Source organism: Balaenoptera physalus (genome assembly GCF_965194825.1).
Source record: "Balaenoptera physalus genome assembly, chromosome: 9".
NCBI lineage: Eukaryota > Metazoa > Chordata > Mammalia > Artiodactyla > Balaenopteridae > Balaenoptera > Balaenoptera physalus.
The window spans coordinates 22,762,925-22,790,688 of NC_138888.1; the positions used below are offsets into that span (position 1 = coordinate 22,762,925).

Here is a 27,764-nt window from a genome sequence, read left to right on the forward strand (position 1 = left end):
ATTCTTTTTTTTTTTTTTTTTTTAATTTTTTATTTATTTATTTATTTATTTATTTATTTATTTATTTATTTATGGCTGTGTTGGGTCTTTGTTTCTGTGCGAGGGCTTTCTCTAGTCGCGGCAAGTGGGGGCCACTCTTCATCGCGGTGCGCGGGCCTCTCACCATCGTGGCCTCTCTTGTTGCGGAGCACAGGCTCCAGACGCGCAGGCTCAGTAATTGCGGCTCACGGGCCTAGTTGCTCCGCGGCATGTGGGATCTTCCCAGACCAGGGCTCGAACCCATGTCCCCTGCATTGGCAGGCAGATTCTCAACCACTGCGCCACCAGGGAAACCCCAGATATTCTTGATGTCCTAAAATTTCTGAGATTAAAAACATTTAAGACCTTTGTGGTCTAACCCGGAAGGGGGATAAACCTTTGATTCTGTGCAGAACCCCAGACAGTATTGAATAAATTAAAAGTGTAGAAAAGCATTATTCATGACAGCTTACACATGAAAATCAATCCATATGTTATTTATTATTACTATTTAATAATCTGCTCTGAATTAGTACTTTAAAATTGAGTTATATGTATTGCTCTAGATGTATGCTTTTCTATGTGTTTGTGCTTTTTCACCCATTTTTCTCATTCATACAATAAATATTGAGCACCTACAGTATCAACTGCTGTGTAAGGTATTGGTAATATGTAAGAACGTTGTGGCCCCTGCCTTCATGGGGCTTACATAAAAGCATGTGTGCTTGTGTCGTATGTACATATGTACATTTGTATACATGCATGTAGTTGATGTGTATACTGCTGAGAACTTGCTTAAAATGAGGCATGACATATTAAATCCTTCAGAGTAGTGTCGTAAACTATCTTGGCTTATTTTATATCTGGCAAACATGAAGAAATGATCTCTATATAAGTTTTGCACTGTTACAGTATTTACCCCCCTCCACATGAGCTATCCAATGACTGTTGAATGGGATGGAATAGAGGTCAATTTAGGTGCTCACAAGAGCGTGTTTCACAGAAGGACAGCTGAGATAAGGCAGTCTGGATAGCTGCCTCAATTCATAAATCACAATCCTTAACCAATTCACATCTCATTGAAATCTCTGACCTGCCAAAATTGGGTTTGTCCTTCTGCATGAATAATTTGTATTTTCTGGAATGCAATTGGGGATGGCTTAGAATAAAGGGTCAGTAACCAATGATGTTATTTTAGGCAAGTTATTTAACCTTCTGGGGTGTGTTTCCATTTCTCCAAAATGAAAAGACTGGATTCTATGATTGGTAAATAATTTCACAATCTATGTTTTTGTTTTTTGTTTTTTGATTCTAAGTCTTATAACCATACTTGGAGCTATTGTACTAGCTCTGAGATTTATTGTCAATAATTTTTATGATGCCAGTAATTACTTGACCTAATGGTTAAACTGAAGGCCTTGTTTTCCATCTTTATCAATGAGTTTGTATTTTAAATATTCCTAAACTACATGGTTTCTAGTTATATAATACGTATGCTTTACTTCTTTTTTCAGATACTCCATCCATATAGCCAAGCTCTATAGGAGAACACAGCCTGTAAATCCAGAAGACCTGAGTTCATGTCTTTTTCTACCATTACTGGTTGTTATTTAAACATTCTGTCTTAACTGTGAGTTTTAGTTTTTCCATCTGTAAAATGGGGAAAATTATTCTTATCTAATAGAGATACTGTAATTAGATGAGAGAATATAGGCGATAACATGAAGCACAGTGCTTGATGCATATTTGGCTTCTCAATAAATATGATCTTTGCTCTTATTATGGAGACTAGAGTCATTCTATCAAGTTTGAGAGGAAGCCTACCAAATAAGTAAAAACTTGGGTTCTTTAAACAGCAAACATGAATTTGAATCATAGCTTGTAATGAAAATACATTGGCAAAATTACCTAACAACTCTAAACCTCAGTTTCTTCATTTGCTTGGAATTTGTTGAGCTCTCTGTATCTATAGATTTGTTTTCAACACATTTGGAAAAAAAATCAGCCATTATTTCTTCAAATATTTTTCCTTTCTCCTTCACCTCTTGTTCTGGGACTAAGAATATGTGTATATATCAAGACTGCTTGATATGTTGCCAAACATACCTGATTCTCTCTATAAATCATTGTTCTCATGGTGTTTCATTGTGAATAGTCACTATGTTAATTTCCCTGATCTTGTACAGAATCTTATCTGAAGCTAATCCTATTCAGGGCATTTTTCATTTCTGATATTTTTATCTCTAGGACAGGGGTCAGTGAACTATTTATTGTCCATGGGTCAGCCCACTCCTTTTGTAAAATAAGGTTTTAGTGCAGTGTAGTCATGCTCATTCATTTATGTGTTGTCTGTGGTTGCTTTCGTGAGAGTTGAATGTTTGCAATAAAGATCATATTGCCCATAAGCCCCAAATATTTACTATCTGACCCTTTAAGAAAAAAATTGCCAATCTTTCCAGTGCCAACCCTGCTCTAGAGGTTTGTTTGTTTTTTTAATGTATTTATTTTACTTTATTTTATTTCTTTTTGGCTGTGTTGGGTCTTTGTTGCTGTGCATGGGCTTTCTCTAGTTGTGGCGAGCGGGGGCTACTCTTCGTTGCGGTGTGCGGCCTTCTCATTGCAGTGGCTTCTCTTGTTGCGGAGCACGGGCTTTTGGTGCGCGGGCTTCAGTAGTTGTGGCTCGCGGGCTCTAGAGCGCAGGCTCAGTAGTTGTGGAGCACGGGCTTAGTTGCTCCGTGGCATGTGGGATCTCCCCGGATCAGGGATTGAACCCGTGTCCCCTGCATTGGCAGGCGGATTCTTAATCACTGCACCACCAGGGAAGCCCTGTTGTAGAGGTTTAATTTGGGTCTTTTTTTAATCTTCCATTTCTCTGAGCATCATGTTCATATTTTTCTCTACCTTTGTAAATGTAGATGGAGTATATATTTATTTCACTTTTTGTCTTAATTGACAAATAACATTGCATTATTTTAGTTTCAGGCATATAGCAGAGTGGTTTGATATTTTTGTATATTGTGAAATGATCACCACAGCAAGTCTAGTCAACATCCATCACCACACATAGTTACAAATTTTTTTCTGTTGTGATGAGAACTTTTGAGATTTACTGGCGTAGCCACTTTCAGATATACAATACATTATTATTAACTACAGTCACCATTCTGTACATTAAACCCCCATGACTTGTTTATTTTATAACTGGAAATTTGTACATTTTGACCCCATTCACCCATTTCACTTACCCCCCATGTCCCACTTCTGGCAACTAGCAATCTGTTTTCTGTATCTATGAATTCAGTTTTTTAAAAAAAATTTAGATTCCAGTTATAAGTGAGATCATATCATATTTGTCTTTCTCAGTGACTTATTTCACTTAGTGTAATGCCCTCAAGGTCCATCCATGTTACAAATTGCAAGATTTCCGTCTTTTTTTATGGCTGAATAATTTTCCATTGCATATATATTCTGCATTTTCTTTATTCATTCATCCACTGATAGACACTTAGGTTGTTTCCATGTTCGGCTATTGTAAACACAGATGCAATGAACATAAGGGTGCATATATCTTTTCAAGTTAGTGTTTTTGTTTCCTTCAGATAAATACCCAGATGTGAAATTGCTGGATCACGTGGTAGTTCTATTTTTAATTTCCTGAAGAACTTCCATACTGTTTTCCATAGAGGCTGCACCAATTTTCCCACCAACAGTGCACAGGCGTTCCCTTTTCTCCACATCCTTGCCAAAACTTGTTATTTCTTGTCTTTTTATGATGGTCCTTCTAACAGGTGTGAGGTGACTTCTCATTTCTGGTTATGATTTGCATTTCCCTGATGATGAATGATGTTGAGGATGGAGTATATTTTAATAGCTGTTTAATGTCCTTATTTTCTAGTTCCATCATTTCTGTCATTTTTATGTCTCTTTTTAATGATTGATTTTCTCCTCATTATGGGTTATATTTTCCTGGTATTTATATAACTGATAATTTTTAATACTGGATGCCTGACTTGTTGGTTGCTGTATTGTATTGTCATCCTTTCAATAGTCTTAGAATTTGTCTGGCATGCAGGTAGGTCACCGGAATCAGTTGGATACCCTTGAGGCCTGATCAAAGCATTGCAAAGCTGAGTTTAGATTAACTTGTAGTATATGGCGTATTTAGGCTCACAACTCAAATAATATGTTTCTAAGTATTCTACAGGGTACACATTGATTTACAAGGTCTTTCCACTCTCCTGTGGGGACACAAATTACTCTCAGCCCGGCTTGTACTTTAAATCTTAGTGGGTGGTTCTTTCTCTAGCCATGGGAAGTTTCTTCTCATGCATAAGCAGATCAGTACTCAGTCAAAGCCTTAAGTGGAACCCCCTGCAGATTTCTGAAGTTCTCTCTGTTTAGCTCCCACCTCGGTAGTACGCTGCCCTCCAAATTCTAGCCATCTCTGCCTCCTCAGATGCTGCCTCTGGTTCCTAAATTCAGGGAGGACTTTGGGCTCTATTAGGGTTTCCGCTTCCTGACCAGTGGCCTGAAAACTGCCTCGAGGAAATAAGTTCTTGTGTTCAAGGCTCCCGTGGTTTGCTTCCCTCTTCTCGGTGATTATAGTCCTGTGCTGCTTGTTTTCCAATGGCTGTCTCATATTTTACAATGATGGTTACCTTTTTTGATCCAGTTTTCTAGTTGTTGTTATGAAGAAAGCAGAAAAGAATACCCAATCCTCATTACTCCATTTCTACCAGAACATAAAAACTTTTACACTGGTTTCATGGTTCTTGACAATGTTCCGAAGAGTTAAGATCATATGAGCTTTGAATAAGTATAATGTCAATTTTGCAATCTTTGTAACACAGTAGATCTAACTTTACATTTAAAATTAAGAAGTCAACAGAGTTCTTTTCAAGTGTCAAGTAGTATATGGTTAGTAATAAGTCAAGTTGTGTAGATAGTTTAGTAAAGTTCTTACAATGATGGAGTGTGAAACCCTAAGTTGCATGACTTATCAGTCATGTGATATTAAATACATTTGTCAGGTTTTTTTTCTAGGTTTCAATTTTCCATCTGTAATATAAAAATAACAGTACACATCTCATAGGGTTGCTATTAAGATTAAGTAAGATAGATTAAATTGCAGTATTTAACATGGTACCTAGCACTGTATGTACCCAATTAACATAAAATACTATTTTATTATTGTTGTTGATGTGATTGTTATTGAGAAGTTGTACTGAAGATGAGTCTATAAATATTTAAGTACCCATTTTGCTAGAGTCCTTGCTTTATGTTTTGGGTGAAAGCAGGCCAGTTTACTTGGCTTCAACAGACCGAACAAGCTCTTAGGGCACCAGCTGAAACTGGCCATGAGTAGGTATGGTAGAGAAGGCCATGCCTAATGACGTGTTCTTATTTAGTGGAAGTAACCTGATTGAGTCAGAGCTCTCTTCTTGGGGTGGTGAACGCTATGGCGCTTTGCCTTTGCACCACACCCCTGCTGCTGGGAATATTGGCTGGTGGCAATGCATATATTCTTCACTGAACACAGCCCTGCATTGCAGGGAAATGCCTCACCCAAGCTTGTGTCCCCTCCCAGAGGGAAAGGATATGTGGCCAGAAACTGGCTGATGCAGAGCTAAAAGGCCTGCTCCCATCCCATTTCAGAACAACTCTAAAGGGCCATTCCAGCTCTGGAGCAACCCTTGGGATTGATGGAGACTTCAGTTGCAACCACATGGCCAGTGTTTCTTCATCTGCTCAGTCCTACTTTCCTCATTTCCTTACAGTGTCAATTCCTGAGAGCACTCTTCAATAAACCTTCTGCACACATGTCATCATCTCAAAGTCCATTCTTGTGAAACCCAATCTAAGACACTTGGGGGGCATGAATATGAGACATACCCAAGTGAGAGAATGGTAATTTGGCGTACAGATGATCCATTGCTCTGGCTCTCTCTGAGACCAGACATAGGCCTCTGAATCAGGAGTACGGAGATCAAGAGTTACTGAACATCTGCTAAGATGGTTTCCTATGCCTTCCTTCCCTGTGGTTCTTAAACACAACCTTCAGCCACCCAAGTGAATCTGGAAATGTTTTTTCTTTTTAAATTGGAAACCTTTATAATACATGTGTTCCTGAATACATTTCAATCTTAAAGAGGAAGGAAGGAAGGATATGGAGAAAGTGCAGAAAGAGAGGCAATAATTAGACCAACTTGCACAGTCGCTTTTGGAAAAAAAGAAAAAAGATAGCTCTAGGTAGCTGAGGTGTTTATCTTTCAGATGTGCTGGAAGATGGAATATTTCTTAACTCTCAGATTCACATTAACTTCCCCAAAACTTCCATGCTTCCTGACACTTTTTGCATAGTCCACATATTCCAAAAGATTTTCAGACATGGCCATTTCTCTTAAAAGTGATTCCTAGATAAACCTGAAGGTGTGTTAGTGTAATTCTTCAATTAACAGATTCTCCCAATATGAGACAATCTGCATCAATAGACCTGACTTTGGAGGGCTCTTATCTGAAGTTATTACAAATTGCCATTAGCAAATGAGAAACTTAGGTATTAGGGTTGGCTATGTGCACAGGATTAATATTCTTAGTAATAACTTAGTGATGACTACAAATATGAGTGTATTAGCATATACCTTTAACATGCCCAAGTTTTCATATTATTTCAAATTACTTCAATACCAAAGGAGTTAGTGAGCATTATGGCGCTGTAACGGGACCCTTTAGATTTATTGATTGGAGGCTTTACTCATCTTCCTGAGAAATACTAAATTTTAAAATTCGTTCATGCTCAGTTTTATTAAATTATTTTCTGTGAACCAAGTATCTGCAGGGAACTAAACATCTGACAGTCAATGGTTTTTGTGAAATTATTTGCTATAGAGTCAAACTCAGAAGCCCAATCTTAATATTACTCATTTGTCAGTGCTTATCCTTGATTTCACCCTGATTTTCATCAGTATAGGTTCTATAAGTGATCAATTTGCTGTAATTTTCCAATGTTGGACACAATGAGAAATTGTAAGTGCTTTTGTTGCATGCTTTAGTGTGGAGAAAAGTAATGATTCTTTTATATTTGGCAAAGCAGTATACTCCAACTGTTTATTAATTTCAGTATATACTGAATCATATTTTGCATTGTTGAAATACATAGCATTCCTTTAATTTATGAAATGCTTGTAGAATCAAACTTTGGTGCATATAATCAGTCTTATGTGCATAAACTCCAGATTACTGAATTAAAACCCTGTGCTAAATTGCTGCGCTATCATTAGAACTTCCATTCTTTATTCCCTTTGTGACATGTTACCAGGGAAAATTCATTGCTTTGAATAATAATGAGCTTGAGACAAATTTAGCTTTTGAAAGCTGATTAATGCCTTTCCCTGCTATGAACACCTAATATATAAACCATATTTTCTCCCTTTTAGAAGAAAATTTTAACGTCCATTTTTCTATGAATTCCTACTTATTAAGTATTAGGATATGCTAATTTACCTTTAAAATGTTAATATAGATCTCAGGATGCAAATGTACTGGAGCTGGTAAAATATGAAACCATATGTGAGATGATTATATAAATATGCTACTGACTATAATTATTCGAGTTTTATGAGTCAGATGAACTAAAACCATCACATAGTCTCTGATAGTTTTAGAAGGAATGATTTATCCAGCTTTATATGTTCAGGGTACATACTTTTCAAGATGTAGTGAAAGGTTTTGTGAATGTCTAGAGACCTTTAGTGACCTTATCATCACAAGATCCTTGTACGCTGCAACGAATGGAAACCAGTCCCATCATTTATGTTTGTGAGATACAAACAAGTTAAGATCAGTTTATGGGCTGCAAGTTCCTAATAACACTTTTTATCTATAAAATGTATGTAAGGCAACTTACTTTGGGTGAGGTGGCAGGTTTCTAATGATGATTTTATAAGTTAATTTGTTTAAAGCAATTATGTTAACAACAAAGAAAATAATTATGGGGTTATTTGCCTCACTGGATAAAATTTACAATAATAATAATCTGAAAAATGATTTTATGCCAATAGATCTTAAATCTATTGAGATATGTAACAGTTATGAATGGAGATTTGATGGATAAGAAAATAAAAGAATGCCTAAGTCACACCTGGCTGAAAATTGCTTATCAATTGTCAAATGACACAAGGAGATCTTGTGAAAAAGCAAGACCCTGGAGTTGGTAGACAGAGTAATTTGGAATCAAGTGGTATCACAGATATGATATAGAGACCTTCCCCTGATTCCTGCTGTGTCACAACTCAAAAGCATCAACAACCTTCTAGAATTTGAAGACTGTTAGTGAAAGTACTGTTTGAGCATGAGTTCTTCATAAAATGTTCTAAAAATAGAACCCCTTGAAGAACTTTATCTGCATTCAAACAAGGTTTTAATAATGCTACACACTCCCTTTGAGCCAAATATTCTATGTACAGCTTCCTATAGTAATTGTAGGCTGAAGATTTCTTTTTGTGTGGGTGTGGGTGTATGTGTTTGGGTAGGTATATGTTTCTGTGAGATTAAGAGAATACACAGAACAATGGGTGGATCCTTTGCATTTTCCAAAAAATGTCCTGCTTTACCTTCCCACTCTTCATCTTCCTAGTTAAAATTCTATACTTTTTTTCAGGCTAAGTTTAAATTTTATGTGTATGATCCTATTTCTGATCAACTGAGCTAAAAGCAAACTTCTCCCTGAAGTTCTAGAACATTTGCCACCACACGGGGCTGGTACTAGATCCCTGGACATTTTTGTATAAATGAGAAAAACTCACTCAATTTGGGCAGACAGTCCCACAGGCGCATAGCTGGGTGAGCTGACTCTGATTCTAAGTGAATTAGAAAAAAGTACTTCTTAATCCTATCACATGTAGCTCCTTGCCATGATGCATTTTTCCTAGTGAATGGAGATTCGCTAGACTTCAGTTCTCTCTTCTGTCACTGTCTAGCTGGATGACCTTAGATATGTTAGTTTACCTCTCTAAATTTAGTTTTCTTCCTGGTAAAACAAGCATAATAATATGGAGTTCATAGTGTTGGTAAGAATACGACATGAGATAATGAATGTAAACTGTCTAGCAAGTTGTTTGGCATAGAAACCCTAATCAGTAAGTTGTACTCACCTTTGCAAATATTATGTTTTGTGCCACCATCCTTAGTCTCAGGACTAGTCTATTTTCTCCTTGAATTAAAGTTTCTGCTATGGAAATTAAATGTATTTGTAGACACAAGTACATTTTTGTTTTTTTGACTGAAATGTTTTCTGATGATCATTAGCAAGTCAGTACCTCTTAAATAAGTATTAACAAGACTGCATTTCTTGAAGCATGATGTTATTTTCTTCTGCTGTTGACATTAGCTAGACACAGACTGACATACAAACCTAGAGAGAGAAAATAAATATGAGGAAGGTAGAAGTCCTATTCATACCCTGACCTTGATTTAAAGTCATGATGGATTTTGAGAAAGACATTTGTTATCATGATCAATCATTCCCATTCAACTAAAGAGAACCCTTTCCATTTTTCGAAAGACAATTTGTGAAAAAATAGCAGATTACTGACCACAAACCACCTAGTTACGTGGAGAAAAAAAAGTGATAGAGATAATTCTCCACACAACACCAAAGAAAAAGGTCTTAGCCTTGACCCAAGGAGATTGCCTTCAAGGCAACGAGGTAATTTATTTTTCCAACCTACATGCATTCAAATTCTTGTCTTCTCTAGCAATATCACTGCAGGTTATATTCAGTGGACCAAATTCTTATCAGTTTTTTAACCTCTCCAGAGCACTTTGTAACTGCATGTATAAGCTTTGAGCGGAGTTTTGCCTATTTCATAATTGGGCTCTTCATGCTGAGAAACCTCTGGGGCATCACCAGAGGTTTACAGCCAGGAAAATGTGAATGTAGGAAGGAATTGGGCCAAAGGAAGATTTCTGCTAAACATTCATGTATTTGCATTTGGAGACTACTAGTGACTTCAATATTTTGTCTATGTTTATATTTTCAAAACATCAGAGGCTCTACGTGAAAAGGAAATGTTCAGACAAAATTGAAATTTCAGGGAAAAGTGGCAAATATTTAAATGTTTACAGATATTTAGATGCTTTCAAATTTAGTAAGCTGCTCATTATACGATTGGAGACTGTGGACGAGAAAACATGTAATGGGAGCATTGTTTGATTCCTCAGTCCTGGTGTTCTACCTGCATTATGCATATGGTAGGAAAAAAACATGTAATGAATGTATTTAATCAGATATATGGAATTATTTAATTTTAATTTTATTATTAGTTATTATTTTATTATTTATTGTTATTTTATTACTTCAGACAAGATTTCCAGGAAGGTGGTAAAAGAGGTAAAGTTTGTGAGAAGAACTCTTTCCAAATAGAACCACTCTGTTTTATAAGACTTACCAACAGTTGAATATCAATAAACTTGATACTTAACCACTTTGAGTTCTTCATGTGCTTCCTGACTCTTTCAGTTGTTTCAGCGAAGTCAGAAGTTTGAATTACCACTCCATTTTCATCAATTGAGTCTTAATACACCATGTTCAGTGTGTATGATTCAATGCATTTTCAAAACTGAAAAATAAAATATGACTTTAGGCTATAAAAATACCCCCCTTTTATTTTTAGATATGAGAAAATACCAGAAAGGGGTTTAAACATCAAATATGGAAAATCTCTTTCCAGTGAAATATTTCAGCTTTCCCAAAGTTTTTAATTAATCAAAGTTAAAGTAACAGCCTAGCTTAGATCATAAGTTCAGTGGTAGCATTTTAAAGTTTTTTGAAAAAAATTAAAACTGAAAATGGCATTCCATTATGGGTTAAATTGTATAGAATGTTTTAAATTTTTTAGTGTTTTGTGGTTTGCAAAGATTTTTCACATGTATTTTTTATATAATTTTTATTATAATTCTGATGAGTAAGGCTGGTATGGCTTAATATTTGCTTTTGTCAAATATTTTAATCAAATTAAGTGTCATACTTATATAAATGAAATTTAAAGATAATTCTTTTTTTTTTTGACCTGACGGTCACTGCTCTGGTTACTGCATGTCTATTCAAATAGCGTGGATTAAAAGAAATGCTGAGATACAATCATTCTATTGTCATCCTTCTGTTACTTTGATTTGGTTCCTTTTGCATTTACTTGTAACTGTTTCTGAAATGTGACCAGCACTCAGTAGGTGGAGCTAATGAGACACAAAATATTGAATTGTCAACTCCTATTGCCCATGAAGATACGTTATAGTTTAGTAATAAGAATTTAGGGGATAAAGACATGCTAGTCATCCTGTCTCTTATTTGAGGAGTGCTGATGCCACATCCAATGATTTTCGAGATTTATTCAATTCTTACCTTATATTGAATTTGAAGATAATATTTATTCTTTCATGTTTACTTCAGAATATTTGAAAAAAATAAAGCACCTTCTACTGAAAACTAAGTCAAGTTGTTTGCCTGTATGAACTACTTTCCAGTCACATGCTGCAAGAGGGGAAAACGTTGAATCACATTGTGGCGATTCCTTTAAGCACAAAATTCAGAATTCAAATGAAATTCTTGGGAGCTACTAACTCCCAAGAAACTATAATCCTGCCTATTTTTGAAAGACACCTAGCAGATTATTTACCAGTTTCACATTCAGGCCAAGTTTTCCAATTTGGAATTTTTTTGTTTCGTTTTGTGGCTCTACTGAGCATTGAGAATGAAAACCTAATGTACTGTGATAATTAAATGGGCTTTTTAGAATAAGAAAATATCATTAAGTTAGAAAGAATTGAAGTATTTGCTTACTTTGTCAATTTAATAATTAAGCTGTACAAATCTCATTTCCTCGTGTGTTAGGTAATGCCTTGATGGTTCCTGAGCAAGTTATTTGAGAAATATCCCACCAAGAGAGAAAGAACTTCATCTTAAATGGGGAGTTTCAGTGGAGTTTACTAAGAGCATATTAATGCATATTCTTTGAAGTCGTATTTCTACACAGATTAGTTACTGACGTTTCTGGTACCCTAAGTTTTTCAATCTTCAACTTTTTCATTAATATCCAATCTCATCCCAATTCTATGTCCTAATTAGCATAAAATGATCTTTTTCACATTTTTGTGAATCCTGTTTGAAACCAACAGGTGGATAAAACTATTTCAAAGAAGTTTCTTCTGAATGACTAAGGTGAAGACACTGCTACATAAGTGGCAGTCTAGTTAATTTTTTTACAAGTAACATTAACTGGAAAACTCATAGAAATCACCTTATTATACAACCAAAGCAAAATTTTCTCATTAGGAAAATTATTTAATTTTTTTGTTTTAATCTACAAATCAGAAATTATAATGGTTGTATTCATTGCTCCTTCCCAACAGAAATGACCTCTTCCCAGGTACCAGGTTTTGCTGCATACGGTGGTGTAAACCAAAAGACATACATGGGTGAGTTCAGGATACAAGTATTTTGTGGCATAACCACAGATCTTTTATCATTTTACAGGACTGAGTTGAAGTACTTTCCCAATGGGAAGGGTCTTCTAAAACAGCCAAGCAATTTCTCAATGGGATAATCTGAGAGAAAAGTAAAATATTTCCAGTCCCCACAAGGTCAGCAATGGGGTATGACTTATTTTGATCTACCCATGAAACCAAAACTGTCAAGGAGACTGATGTGAATTATATTCCCCATTTAGAAACTTCCATAATTCAGAGGGTTCATAGATTTTCCCTAAATGGATGAAACAAGAAACACAATAAGCTTAATGAGTCTCCTCCTCCTTCTCTTCCTCCTTTTCTTTCTTCTTCTTAAAATCTTTAGTGATATATAATTCACAGACCATGCCTTTCACCCACTTAAAGTGTACCATTAAATGGTTTCTGATATATTCACAGTTCTGTAACCATTACCACAATTAATTTAAAAATATTGTATCCCCTCCAAACAAGTCCATAGCTGTTAGCATTTCCCCCCATTTCTTCCCAACTCCCAACAGTCCTAGGCAACTGCTAAAGTACTTTCCATCTCTGTAGGTTTGCCCATTCTCAACATTTCATATAAATTTCATAAATTCCATTTTATGTAAATGGAATCATGCGTTATGTGGTCTTTGTGATTAGCTTCTTTACCGAGCCTAGTATTGATATTTTCAGGCTTCATCTGCATTGTGGCATGTATCAGTACTTGATTCCTTAATGCAGTATAGGAATACCATTGTATGGCTATATTACGTTTTATTTATCTATTCATTAGTTGATAGACATTTGAGTTGTTTCTACCTTTTGGCTCTTATGAATAAAGCTAAGATAATTTGTGTATAGGTTTGTGTAACATTTGTTTTCAGTTCTCTTGGGTCTATGCTTAGGAGTAGAATTGCTGGGTAATATGGTACTTTATGTAATCTTTTGAGGAACAGCCAGAGTGTTTTCTACAGTGAATGCACCATTTTTCATTTCTCTAAGGGTTTGAATTTCTCCACATCCTTGTCATAACTTGTTTTTGTCTTTATTTATTTATTTATTTATTTATTTATTTATTTATTTATTGGCCACGCCACATGGCTTGTAGTATCTTAGCTCCCCGACCGGGGATTGAACCTGGGCCCTTGGCAGTGAGAGCACATAGTCCTAACCACTGGACCACCAGGGAACTCCCCGTCTTTATTTTTTATTATAGTTAACCTAGTGAGTTTGGCGTGGTATTTCATTGTGGTTTTGATTTGCATTTCCCTGATGATTAATGATGTTGAGCATCTTTTCATGTGCTGATTGATCAATTATATATCTTCTTTAGAAAAATGTCTATTTGGATCCATTGTACATTTCTAAATTGGGTTATTTATCTTTTTATTATTGAGTTGTAATGGCTCTTTATATTTTCAAGATATAAGTCCTTTTTCAGATATATGATTTATAAATTCCATCCTGTGGATTGTCACTCCACTTTCTTGATTGTGTTCTGTAAAACACCAAAGTGATGCCACTCTTTCATATCTGATTTTGGTAATTTGGGTCTTCTCTCTTTTTTTCTTGGTAGTCTAGCTAAACTTTTTTCAATTTTGTTGATCTCTTCAAAGAACAAAGAACAAACTTCTAAAAAATTGAGGTAGCATTGGTTTATAACATTATGTAAGTTTCATGTGTACAACATTATATTTTGACTTCTGTATACACTACAGCATGCTTACCACTAAAAGCTTAGTTTCCATCTATCACCATACAGTTGACCCCTTTACCCATTTTGCCCTCTCCTCAAACACCCCCCTCCCCTTTCTCCTCTGGTAACTACTACTCTGTTCTCTGTATTTATGAGTTTGTTTTTGTTTGGTTTGGTTTGTTCATCTATTTTATTTTAAAAAATAGACCACATATGAGTGAAATAATACTGTATTTGTCTTTCTCTGTCTGACTTATTTCACTTAGCATGATATCCTCAAGGTCCATCTGTTTTGTCATAAATGGCAAGATTTCATCTTCTTTATGGCTGAGTAGTATTCCATTGTATATATACCACATTTTCTTTATCCGTTTATTCAAATATGGACACTTAGATTGTTTTCATAACTTGGCTATTATAAATAATGTTCATGATGAACATAAGGGTGCCTATATCTTTTTGAATTAGTGTTTTCATATTCTTCAGATAAATAGGTGGATCATATGGGAGTTCTATTCTTAATTTTTTGAGGAACCTCCATATTGTTTTCCATGGTGGCTACTTCAATGTACATTCCCACTTATAATATATGAGGGCTCCCTTTTCTACACATCCTCTCCTTTTGCCTTTTTGGTAATAGCCATTCCAACGGGCATGAGGAGATATCCCATTGTGGTTTTGATTCACGTTTCCCTAATAATTAGTGATGTTGAACATCTTTTCATGTGCCTGTTGGCCATCTGCATGTCTTCTTTGGAAAAAATGTCTATTTAGGTTCTTGGCCCATTTTTAGATCAGATTTTTTGTTGTTGTTGTTGAGGTGTATGAGTTGTTTATATATATTAACCCATTATCAGATGTATGATTTACAAATATCTTCTCCCATTTTGTAGATTGTCGTTTTGTTTTGTTGATTGTTTCCTTTGCTGTGAAGAAGCTTTTTAGTTTGATGTCCCATTTGTTTATTTCTGCTTTTGTTTCCCTGCCTGAGGAGACGTATCCACAGAGATATTGCTAAGACTGATGTCAGAGAATGTATTGCCCATGTTTTCTTCTAGGAGTTTTATGGTTTCAGTCTTTACATTCACGTCTTTAATCCATTTTGAATTGATTTTTATGTATTGTGTGAGACAGTGGTCTATTTTCACTCTTTTGCATGTAGCTGTCCAGTTTTCCCCAATTCTATTTTTTTTTTTTTTTTTGGCTGCTTTGGGTCTTTGTTGCTGCAAGCGGGCTTTCTCTAGTTGTGGCGAGTGGGAGTCACTCTTCATTGTGATACACGGGCTTCTCATTGAGGTGGCTTCTCTTGTTGCAGAGCACAAGCTCTAGGCACATGGGCTTCAGTAGTTGCAGCACAGGGGCTCAGTAGTTGTGGCACACGGGCCCTAGAGTGGGCAGGCTTCAGTAGTTGTGGCATGCGGGCTCTAGGGTGCATGGGCTTCAGGAGTTGTGACACTCAGGCTCAGTAGCTGTGGCTCGCGGACTCTAGAGTGCAGGCTCAGTAGTTGTGGTGCACAGACTTAGTTGCTCTGTGGCATGTGGGATCTTCCCAGACCAGAGCTCGAACTCTTGTCCCCTGCATTGGCAGGCAGATTCTTAACCATTGAGCCACCAGGGAAGTCCCCCAACACTACTTGTTAAAGAGATGGTCCTTTCTCCATTGTGTGTTCTTTGCTCCTTTGTCATAAATTAATTGTCCATATATGTGTGGGTTTATTTCTGGGCTCTAAATTCTGTTCCACTTATCAGTGTGTCTGTTTTTCTGCCAATACTATGCTGTTTTGATTACTATAGCTTTGTAATATAGTTTGAAATTAAGGTGTGTGATACCTCCAGCTTTGTTCTTTTTTCTCAAGATTGCTTTGGCTATTTGGGGTCTTTTGTGGTTCCATATAAATTTTAGGATTTTTTTTTTCCATTTCTGTGAAAAAAATATTGTTGGGTTTTTGATAGGGATTGTATTGAATCTGTAGATTGCTTAAGGCAATGTGGAAATTTTAACAACATTAATTCTTTCAACATGAGCATAGACTATCTTTCCATTTATTTCTGTCTTCTTCAATTTCTTTCGACAATGTCTTATAGTTTTTAGTGTACAGGTGTTTCACCTCCTTGGTTAGATTTGTTCCTGGGTATTTTATTATTTTTGATGCAATTGTAAATGGGATTGTTTTCTTAATTCCTCTTTCTGCTAGTTCATTGTTAGTGTATAGAAATGCAACATATTTTTTTATACTGATTTGGTACCCTGAAGCTTTACTGTATTTGCTTATCATTTTTAACGGTTTTTGGTGGCATCTTTAGGATTTTTCTATATATAAAATCAAGACACTAGCAAATAGTGATAGTTTTAGTCCTTCCTTTCCAATTTGGATGCCTTTTATTCCTTTTTCTTGCCTAATTGCTCTGGCTAGGACTTCCAATACTATGTTGAATAAGAGTGTCAAGAGTGGGCATTTTTGTCTCATTCTTGATCCTAGAGGAAATACTTTTACCTTCTCACTGTTGAATATGATGTTAGCTGTGGGTTTGTCATATATGGCCCTTATTATGTTGAAGAATGTTTCCTCTATACCTTCTTTTTTGAGAGTTATCATAAATGGATATTGACTTTTGTCAAAAGATTTTTTGCATCTATTGAGATGGTCATATGATTTTTATTCTTCAATTTGCTAATGTGGTGTATTATGTTGATTTATTGGAGATATTAAATCATTCTTGCATCCCTGGGATAAATCCCACTTGATTATGGTGTATGATCCTTTTAATATCTTGTTGAGGACTTTTGCATCTATGTTCACCAGAGATATTGGCTTGTAGTTTTCTTTTTGTGTGTCGTCCTTGTCTAGTTTTGGTATCAAGGTAATGTTGACCTCGTAAAATGAGTTGAGAAATGTTCTCTTCTCTTCAATTTTTTGGAAGTGTTTGAGAAGGACAGCTAGTTATTAAATCTTTGAATGCTTGGTAGACTTCACCTGTGAATCCATCTGGTCCTGGAGTTTTGTTTTTTTGGGAGGCTTTGATCACTGTTTCAATCTCCTTACTAGAGGTTGCTCTATTCAGGTATTCTATTTTTTCATGGTTCAGTCTTGGAAGGTTGTATGGTTCTAAGAATTTTCTATTTCTTCTAGGTTGTCCAATTTATTGGCATATAGCTCTTCATAATATATTCTTATAATCCTTTGTATTTCTGTGGTATGTGTTGTTATTTCTCTTCTTCCATTTCTGATTTAGTAGGCTATAAATGCTTTCTGATTTATCTGAAACTTCTCTCTTCTTTTCTTAGTGAGTCTACCTAAAGGTTTGTCAACTTTGTTTCTTTCCAAAGAACCAGATCTTAGTTTCATGGATCTTCTCTATCATCTTTTTAGTCTCTATTTCATTTATTTCTGCTTTGATCTTTATTATTTTTTTCCTTCTACTGATTTTGGGCTTTATTTGTGCTTCTTTTTCTAGTTCCTTTTGTGTAAGGTTAGATTGTTTTTATATGAAATTTTTCTTGTTTCTTGAAGTAGGATAAACTTCCCTCTTAGGATCACTTTTACTGAATCTCATAGATTTTGGTAGGTTGTATTTTCATTTTTATTTGTCTTCAGGCATTTTAAAAATTTCTCCTTTGATGTCTTTATTGACCCAATGGTTGTTCAGTAGCATGTTGTTTAGTCTCCACATATTTGTGGTTTCTCTGGCTTTCTTCTTGTAGTTGATTTCTAGTTTCATACCACTGTGATCAGAAAAGATGCTTGCTATGATTTCAATCTTCTTAAATTTATTTATTTATTTATATAGTTTGCAAATTTTTACTTGGTACATTTGTTTTTGGTTTTTTTTAAAACGTTTTTATTGGAGTAAATTGCTTTACACTGGTGTGTTAGTTTCTGCTTTATAACAAAGTGAATCAGTTATACATATACATATATCCTCATACCTCTTCCCTCTTGCATCTCCCTCCCTCCCACCCTCACTATCCCCCCCTTCTAGCTGGTCACAAAGCACCGAGCTGATCTCCCTGTGCTATGCGACTGCTTCCCACTATCTATTTTACATTTGGTAGTGTATATATGTCTGTATATACACTACCATTCTCTCACTTTGTCCCACTTACCCTTCCCCCTCCCCATGTCCTCAAGTCCATTCTCTAGTAGGTCTGCATCTTTATTCCCGTCTTGCCCCTAGGTTCTTCATGACCATTTTTTTTTTTTTTTTTAGATTCCATATATATGTGTTAGCATACAGTATTTGTTTTTCTCTTTCTGACTTACTTCACTCTGTAGGAGAGACTCTAGGTCCATCCACCTCACTACAAATAACTCAATTTCGTTTCTTTTTATAGCTGAGTAATATTCCATTGTATATATGTGCCACATCTTCTTTATCCATTCATCTGTTGATGGACACTTCGGTTGGTTCCACGTCCTGGCTATTGTAAATAGAGCGGCAATGAACATTGTGGTACATGACTCTTTTTGAATTATAGTTTTCTCAGGGTATATGCCCAGTAGTGGGATTGCTGGGTGGTATGGTAATTCTATTTTTAGTTTTTTAAGGAACCTCCATACTGTTCTCCATAGTGGCTGTATCAATTTACTTTCCCACCAACAGTGTATGAGTGTTCCCTTTTCTCCACACCCTCTCCAACATTTATTGTTTGTAGATTTTTTGATGATGGCCATTCTGACCTGTGTGAGATGATATCTCATTGTAGTTTTGATTTGCATTTCTCTAATGATTAATGATGTTGAGCATTCTTTCATGTGTTTGTTGGCAATCTGTATATCTTCTTTGGAGAAATGTCTATTTAGGTCTTCTGCCTATTTTTGGATTGGGTTGTTTGTTTTTTTGATATTGAGCTGCATGAGCTGCTTGTAAACTTTGGAGATTAATCCTTTGTCAGTTGCTTCATTTGCAAATATGTTCTCCCATTCTGAGGGTTGTCTTTTCATCTTGTTTATGGTTTCCTTTGCTGTGCAAAAGCTTTTAAGTTTCATTAGGTCCCATTTGTTTACTTTTGTTTTTATTTCCATTTCTCTAGGAGGTGGGTTGAAAAGGATCTTGCTGCGATGTATGTCATAGAGTGTTCTGCCTGTGTTTTCCTCTAAGAGTTTAATAGTGTCTGGCCTTACATTTAGGTCTTTAATCCATTTTGAGTTTATTTTTGTGTATGGTGTTAGGGAGTGTTCTAATTTCATTCTTTTACATGTAGCTGTCTAGTTTTCCCAGCACCACTTATTGAAGAGGCTCTCTTTTCTCCATTGTATATTCTTGTCTCCTTTATCAAAGATAAGGTGACCATATGTGCATGGGTTTATCTCTGGGCTTTATATCCTGTTCCATTGATCTATATTTCTGGTTTTGTGCCAGTACCATACTGTCTTGATTACTGTAGCTTTGTAGTATAGTCTGAAGTCAAGGAACCTGATTCCTCCAGCTTCGTTTTTCTTTCTCAAGTCAATCTTCTTAAATTTATTAAAACTTGTTTTGTCTCCCAACATTTGGTCTATCCTTGAGACTGTTTCATGTGCATTTGTGGAGAATCTGTATTCTGCTGCATTTGGATGGAATGTTCTGTAGTGTATCAAATCCATTTGGTGTAATGTTTTATATAAGGCTGCTGTTTCCTTATTGACTTTCTGTCTGGATGATCTATCTATTGATGCAAGTGGGGTGTTAAAGTCCCCTACTATTTTCTCTACTGTTATTGTGTTGCTGTCAATTCCTCTCTTTAGGTTTGTTAATAATTGCTTTCTACATTTTAGTGCCCCTATGTTATGTCCATATATATTAATAACAATAATGTCTTCTTGATGAATTGTCCCCTTTATCATGATATAATGTCCTTCTTTGTCTCTTGTTACCTTTTTTGGCTGGAAGTGTATTTAGTCTGATAAAGTAGGCTATAATTGCTTTTTTATGGCTATGATTTGCTTGGGGTATCATCTACCATCTTTTCACTTTGAGTCTATATTTCTTTTTTAGAGCTGAGATGAGTTTCCTGGATTCAGCATATAGTTGAGTCTTGTCTTTTAATCTATCTAGTCATTTTGTATATTTTGATTAGTGAATTCAATCTATTTACATATAGGGTGATTATTGATAAATGTGAATTAATACTGCCATTTTATCTTTTTTTCTGGTTATTATCTATTTCTATTATTTCTTTTTCCTTCTTTTTTATTCTGCCATTTTAGTTTGGTGGTTTTCTATAATTTTTTTTTCAGTTTCCTCTTTTTTTTTTTTTTTGGCTGCACTGTGTGGCATGTGGGAATTTAGTTCCCCGACAAGGGATCAAACCTGTGCCCCCTGCATTGGGAGCATGGAATCTTAACCACTGGACTGCTAGGGAAGTCCCATTTTCTTCTTTTTTTATGTTTTGTGTCTCTGTTCTAGATTTACATTTTGTGGTTACCATGAGGTTTGTGTAAACTGTCTCATAGATAAAATAGTCCTTTTTCTGCTGATGGCATCTTATCTTCATTTGCCTATATGGGTTCCATCCTTTTCCTCTTCCCCATTTTTGATTTTTTTGTCTCAAATTTTCCCTTTTCTTGTTGTGAGTTTGTTACCAAATTGAAGTAGTTATCGTACTTTCACTGCTTTTTTCCCTTTAACCGTTGTTCTACAATTAAGTTTTTAACAACCTATTCCAATACAGAGTTGCATTTTTTCTGTATGTCTATTTATCATCTTACTCAAAGTTTTATGTGCTTTTCCCTTTTTGTTTCAGATAGAAGAGCTTCTTTCATTATTTCCTGTAAGGCAAGTCTAGTGTTGATGAACTCCCTCAACTTTTGTTTGTCTAGGAAATCCTTTATTTCTCCTTCATATCTTAAGTATAATTTAGCTGTGTGGAGTATTCCCGGCTGAGAGTGTTTATCTTTCAATACTTTCAATATTTTGAGTGTGTCATTCCACTCTCTCCTGGCCTGTAAAGTTTCTGCTGAAAAAATCTGCTGATAGCTTAATGGAGGTTCCTCTGTAGATTACCATTCTTTTTTCCTTGGCTGCTTTTAAAATTCTTTCTTTGTCACTAACTTTTGACAGCTTTAATATTATGTGTCTTGGAGAAGACCTTTTTGCTTTTAGGTAATTCGATGTTCTCTTAGTTCCATGGACTTGTATATTCATTTCCTTCCCCAGGTTTGAGAAGTTCTCTGATTTTATTTCTTTACATAAACTCTCTGCTCTCTTCTCCCTCTTTTCTCCTTCTGGGATACCCATTATTCTAGCATTGCCCTTCCTAATGGAGTCAGATAACTGTCATAGAATTTCTTCATTTTTTAACATCTTAATTGTGTCTCCTCTTCTACTTGTCTCATTTCTATATTTCTATCTTCGAGCTCACTAATACTCTCTATCATATGATCTTCTCTATTTCCAATGTTTTCTAATGTGTTTTTCATCTCATTTATTGAGTTCTTCAACTCCAGAATTTCTGTTTGGTTTGTTTTTAGACTTTCAATCTCTTTGATAAAGTATTCCTTCTGTTCATTAATTTTATTCCTGAATAAAATTATTTTATTTTATTATATCTTGAATTCTTTATCAGTTAGATCATAATATTCCATGACTTTAAGTTTGGTTTCTGGAGAATTGTCTTTTTCATGTGTGTGTGATATCACATTACCATGGTTCTTCATGGTGCTTAATGATTGGTTTCTCTGCTGGGGGCAGAAGGAGTCTTGTGTTCGTGTTGCACCCACACAGAGAGGAGTTTTTGTCATGCAGAGCTAACAGTGTGGGGGATAGAAAAAGAGGATCGAGTCTCAGATGTCAGACTTTGGATGTTTTCACTTAGATTTAGTAGATAATTTTGAATAATATTTCTTCAGTTGCTGTATGTACTTTGGACAATTTCTAGAGACATTAAATGATTATATATGTTTACTTATAATTTTCACCAATTATAGTTGTTTCACTTGGGAGAATGTCTGTGGACTCTTTGCACTGCCATTCTAGACATTGTCCTCCCATCCTGGGCTACTCCTGCTTCTATTTGTAGTAATATATCTAACAGCTCTTTTTGATTCAGAGTACAAGCTCCTTCCTACCATTTTGTTCATTCACATTTTCTTAACATTTCTTCCCTTTGGAAGAAATTTAGTTAAAGCTTCTTTACCAGACTAAGAAGCTTACTCTCATTTGCCTTCTCCCTAGAATAAGATATCATGGGGCACCATACTCTTGCAAGAAGGTTTTATCCTCTGAATGACTCTTTGCATTAAAGGTGAATTCTGTTTGTGTTGATTTACCTATGCCTAGTCTCATTTCCCCTAATGATCTTTTTGACCTGGTTGTCCAGTTTTGTTTTATCTACCATATATGTTGTATCCATTGTATTGTAACTGCCTGAGTGAAATTAGGAAACTCATTTGCACAGAAAAATTTTCCATTTCCCAAGACAAACTCATGTGGGAGTGGTTACCCCTAAATATACCTTTACTTGTGTGTGCCTGTGGGTCTCCCATAGGCCACCTTGATTGCAAGTAATGTGATCTGCAGTATCTGAGCCCAGTTAGGTTCCCAATGGATTCATCTGCTTTAATAATCTCAGATCTGGTACATATTTTGTCAGATTTATACCTAAGTATTTTATTTTGGTGGGTGCTAGTGTCAATGGTATTGTGTTTTTAATTTCAAATTCCACTTGCTTATTGCTGGTATATAAGAAAGCAATCGACTTTTATAAATTAACCTTATATTCTGCAACCTTGCTGTAATTGCTTATTAGTTGCAGGAGCTCTTTTTGTTGTTGTTGTTGATTTTTTTGGATTTTCTACATAGACAATCATGTCATTCCCTAACAAGGAGTGTTTTATTTCTTCCTTCTTAATCAGTATACCTTTCATTTTCTTTTTTTTCCCTATTGCAGTCCTAGAACTTGCAGTACAATGTTGGATAAAAGTGGTGAAGGAGGACACCCTTTCCTTGCTCCTGACCTTAGTGGGAAAGCTTCTAGTTTTCAATCTTGGTAGAGTTTTCTTCATGCTTCTTCTGCCTGGGATTTGCTTTCTTCAAATTTGAAAAATTTGGGGCCATTTTTTCTTCAAATACTTAAAAATCTTTTCCTTTCTTTCCTTCAGCGACCTAGTTACAGATATAGTGTGCTGATACTCTGTTCATTATTTTCAGTCTTTTTCCCTCTGTATTTCATTTCAGATAGCTCCTCTTACTATATTATCAAATTCTCTACCTTTTCTTCTCCAGTGTTTGATCTGCTGTTAATCCTGTAAAGTTTATTTTTCATCACAGACATTGTTTTTATCTCAATATAAATTCAATATATTTATTTTTATATGCTCCATGTCTCTCCTTACATGCTAATGCTTTCCTCTTCCTCTTCAAAATGAAATAAGGTTTTGCTAACATTTTTAATGTCTTTATCTACTTATTATATTATCTGTGCTATTATTGGCTTAGTTTAAATTTACTGATTTTGTCCTTATTTTTGGTTGTGGTTTCCAACTTATTTGCATGAATTTGAAACAGCAAGAAATGTTTATATATAGTTCTGAAAAGCATTTGTTCAGTTTAAGGCAATGAAATGTATAATGTATATTTTATAAACATTGAATGCCTTAGTACTAAAAATATATCCTTCAATTATATAGAAATCACATTTTCCCAGGCACTTTTATTCTCTGGGAACAGTGAGATACAATAGACTTTGAAGTCAAATATAATAAGCTTTAAAATGCAGTTTTTCTGATGTCTTTATAAAATTAAGAAAGTTATCTTGTCTCTATGAGTTTTGATTGTCTCATATGCAAAATTAAGATTCAAATACCTACTTCATAGAATATTTATAAATGTTAAATTAGACATGATACTAAGGAATCTAATGTAGTGTATGACACATTGATTTCAAAAAAAAGTTTGTTCCTTCAATAGATATTTATCTCTGATGTATATTGATTCTATACAAATGTGACAACACGTGTACCTATATGTAACTTGGTGATGTGTCTAAATAACACATACATAGTGACAATAACTTTATAACATATTTTATTAAATATCAGGAATGCCATCATTATTAACACATTTATTATACTCTCCACTCCTATGAGCCCAAGCCTTTCAGTAAATGCATATGGATTCACTTGAAATGGAAAATATCAGTAATTCAGATGCCTTATTTCTACAATGCTAGGCAATTGGATATTTATTAATCCAGTTTTAGACTAGACATTTTTCTTATCTAAATCCTTAGCATCATCCAGACACAATCAGAAGAGAATACAGCTATGCATACAGCAATTTAGACTAAAATATGTTTTCATATAAAATAGGTTAAAATGTATAGTTGCAGTTTGAAAGGCTGAGAGATTTCAGAATTTAGAAGATTGCTTTGTAGTTAATTTACTTTGCATAATGAGATTGGATGCTAAAAGTGAAAACTTAAATAACTTTGAAGGTAAAATTCCTAGAGACATTTTCAACTTATATGTAATATTAATTGCCTTGATATCTATGATATATAAAGTTCATTAACACATATTCAAATGTATAAGCATTCTATTTAGCCAACCTCAATAACAGACTATTATAAGTAATGAAATCCAAGAAGAGTATAATTAACACTTGTAATTGTGTTAGAAAAACATAAAATTGATTACAATGCAAATGTTTACCTTGTCTAATTAAACTATGATAATTAAATGCTGTTCTTGGTCAGCAATATCTGAAAAAATTACTTAAATTTTACAAATGGCTTGGCACTTTTCATCAGCTTATGACTAGATCATTGTAGGTAGTCCTTGACCAATTTTCTTTTTATCATACAATTTTATCCTTTAACCAAGAATTAGCCAGATGTTTTTTCCTAATGTAAATAGTGTATTTGGCTAACTTCAGAACTGTGCCACTCCTGAGAGGTTTATATTAGACTCAAATGGTGTTAATTTGGAGAGTTATTTTGTTCTTAGGGACATTCTATTTAAAACAATGTATCAGATATATATTGAGTATATACTTAGGGGTGGCATTGCTCGGTCATAGACATGCATATGTTCAGCCTTAATAGGTATTGTCAAGCAAGTTTCCAAAAGAAAAAAGCTTGGAATTCACTTTGAAAAATTGTTAATTTCTGCTCAAGTTTAACATAATCATTGTGACCTAGTAAATCCACGTCTGGAATTCCAATATGCACCAGAAGACAGGCACATGGATATTTACAGAAACATTATTCAAATTAGCTAAAGCTATAAAGAATCCAAATGTCAATCAACATTAGAAGGGATACCCGAGCAGTGGTATATTTATACTGGAATAGTATACAGCAATGAAAAATACTACACACAAAAATGTGAGTGGATCTCACAGATATAATGTTGAGTAAAAGAAGCTGGACACAGATTAAACATTTTATGGTTTCATTTATATGATGTTCAAAAGCAGGCAAACTAACTTTAGATGATAAAAAGCAGAATAATAGTGGTGACATTAGGGGATAGTGGTTAGCTTGTAGATTCTGAATGGTGGTTAGACTGAACTTACATTTAAGAATTGTGTACCTTATGCATGCTATATTTCAATAAACTGTAAGTTAAAAAATAATATGCCAGCAGTAGGAAAGTTTCTATACTTGGGGTGAGAAAAGTGGATCAAGGAAGAAAAGTAGGGAGGGAATTCCATTCATTTACTTCCTCTTTTGTCACTCCTTTTCTTTCCTAACTTCAGTGCAAGAGCCTCAGGGACTCACCAGCTCAGCCCCCAAATCTTTAGAGGTTCACAGACTTCTGTCTGGGGCGCCTCCTACTCGGAGGCGGGTAAGAATAGATCTATATAGGGAGGCAGTGTGCGAGAGAGGACTCAGAGCCCCTCCAATCCCACACAATACAGCAGGAACTGCAGAAACAAGAGCAAAGCTGTGGGACCAGCAAAGTGCCAGCCGCCCCACGCTAGTTCCTAGCGTTTCAGCGGCGGTTCGCTGGACAGCGACAGGATGACGTCCTCCCCTCCCCGAGAAAGGTCTGGCAGGTATTTTAATTAATTCCAGAGGGATAAACCTTTGTTCACAGAAAGGCTGTTCTCCGCTATCTATAAGCGAGAACAAACCATTGAGGACTGGAACAAAGACTCAACTTCTTTTTTTTTTTTTTAAATTCGGAGCCAGCAGGAGCCAATGTGCGTGCCCCTTCTAAAGGTGAAGGGCTGGAGCCTGCGGACAGCCTTCTCACCCGGCCCGGTCCTCCTCGGGACAAGGCGGTGTGTGACGCGATCCCCGCGGGAGGTGAACTTGGCAAGAGGGAACTCCACTGAGCCCAAGAGTGCGTTGCACTTTTCAGGGCACCTGGGTGCATGAAAACTCCAGCGGACTCACCCGGGAAAGAGACCATGCCCCCCGAGTCTCTTTCCAACCTCTCCTGGACCGCGGGCGTGAATCAGAGCGGTTTCGTTCCAGAGGTCTCCGAAAGGGATTTCCTACCCGCCCCGGACGGGACCACTGCGGAGTTCGTGATCCGCTGCGTGATCCCGTCCCTCTACCTGCTCATCATCACAGTGGGCTTGCTGGGCAACATCCTGCTGGTGAGGATCTTCATCACCAACAGCGCCATGAGGAGCGTCCCCAACATCTTCATCTCTAACCTGGCCGCTGGGGACGCGCTGCTGCTGCTCACCTGCGTCCCTGTGGATGCTTCCCGCTACTTCTTTGACGAGTGGATGTTCGGGAAGGTGGGCTGCAAACTCATCCCGGTGATCCAGCTCACCTCCGTGGGGGTGTCCGTGTTCACTCTCACTGCCCTCAGCGCCGACAGGTAAGGGCATAGGTAACGGTGGGTGGCCTAGAAAAGCAGTGGAGAGGGGCAGGGAGTGTACCTGGGGAGAGGAGGGAGAAAGGAAGGGCTGGGAGGAGGAAGGGAGAAGAGAGAGACTGTATCTGGGAATTAGAGTAAAAGGAGTTAAAATTGACTGATGTGACGCTTGAAAAATATATAAGAAAATCATTATTTTAAAAATAATTAAAATTGCATTAGTTTAAAAGTAGTTTTAAAATTGCATAGCCTAGCCTTCCCCTGCCCTCCACACACTCTAGGAATCTTTATTATCCATTTCACAGAAAAGCTATAGAATGAATGTGCAACAATCTTGTAGAAGCTTTTTGTATGTCCCTAAAAGCTTAGAGGTGCACTTTTCCTTATTTGGTAGTTTAATAACCTGATAGGTAAGACTGTCTGTCTTAATATTAGGGAAATGTTTGATTTTGATTTTTTTTTCAAATAAGGAGAAACATCATTTACACTTACTAACTAAATTCTGCTACTTATTTGAAGCAAAAACAACTAGACTAGTACATGTTCTTCAGACATGACTTTATACATTCTTCTTGTTTTAATACCTCAAGTCAAGTGATATATATATATTTTTTCCATAAACAAGTAGGTACTAAATTTTAGCATTAAAACAGTGCTGTAAAAATACATCTTTGATATCAAGTCTGCTTTCCACATATTATAAGGGTGGGAAATATCTATTATTCTACCTCGTAGATCAACTAGTTCAAATGTGTTATTTTTCAGGTGAGGATATTGAAGCCCAGGGAATGTAAGTTCCCCTGGCA

The 27,764-nt window shown here is 35.8% G+C and overlaps 1 protein-coding gene and 1 long non-coding RNA gene across 2 annotated transcripts in view; both read left to right on the top strand.

Annotated features, from left to right (window-relative positions):
• Positions 1–27,764, top strand: part of LOC309667006 — a 1,642,277-nt gene that overhangs the window by 234,847 nt on the left and 1,379,666 nt on the right. The window lies entirely within an intron of this gene.
• Positions 342–27,764, top strand: part of NMBR (neuromedin B receptor) — an 82,195-nt gene continuing 54,772 nt past the window's right edge. The window contains 1 exon segment of the mRNA XM_082475056.1: positions 342–26,961. Within this exon segment, the coding sequence (XP_082331182.1) occupies positions 26,504–26,961 (458 nt within the window). The 5' untranslated portion in view covers positions 342–26,503.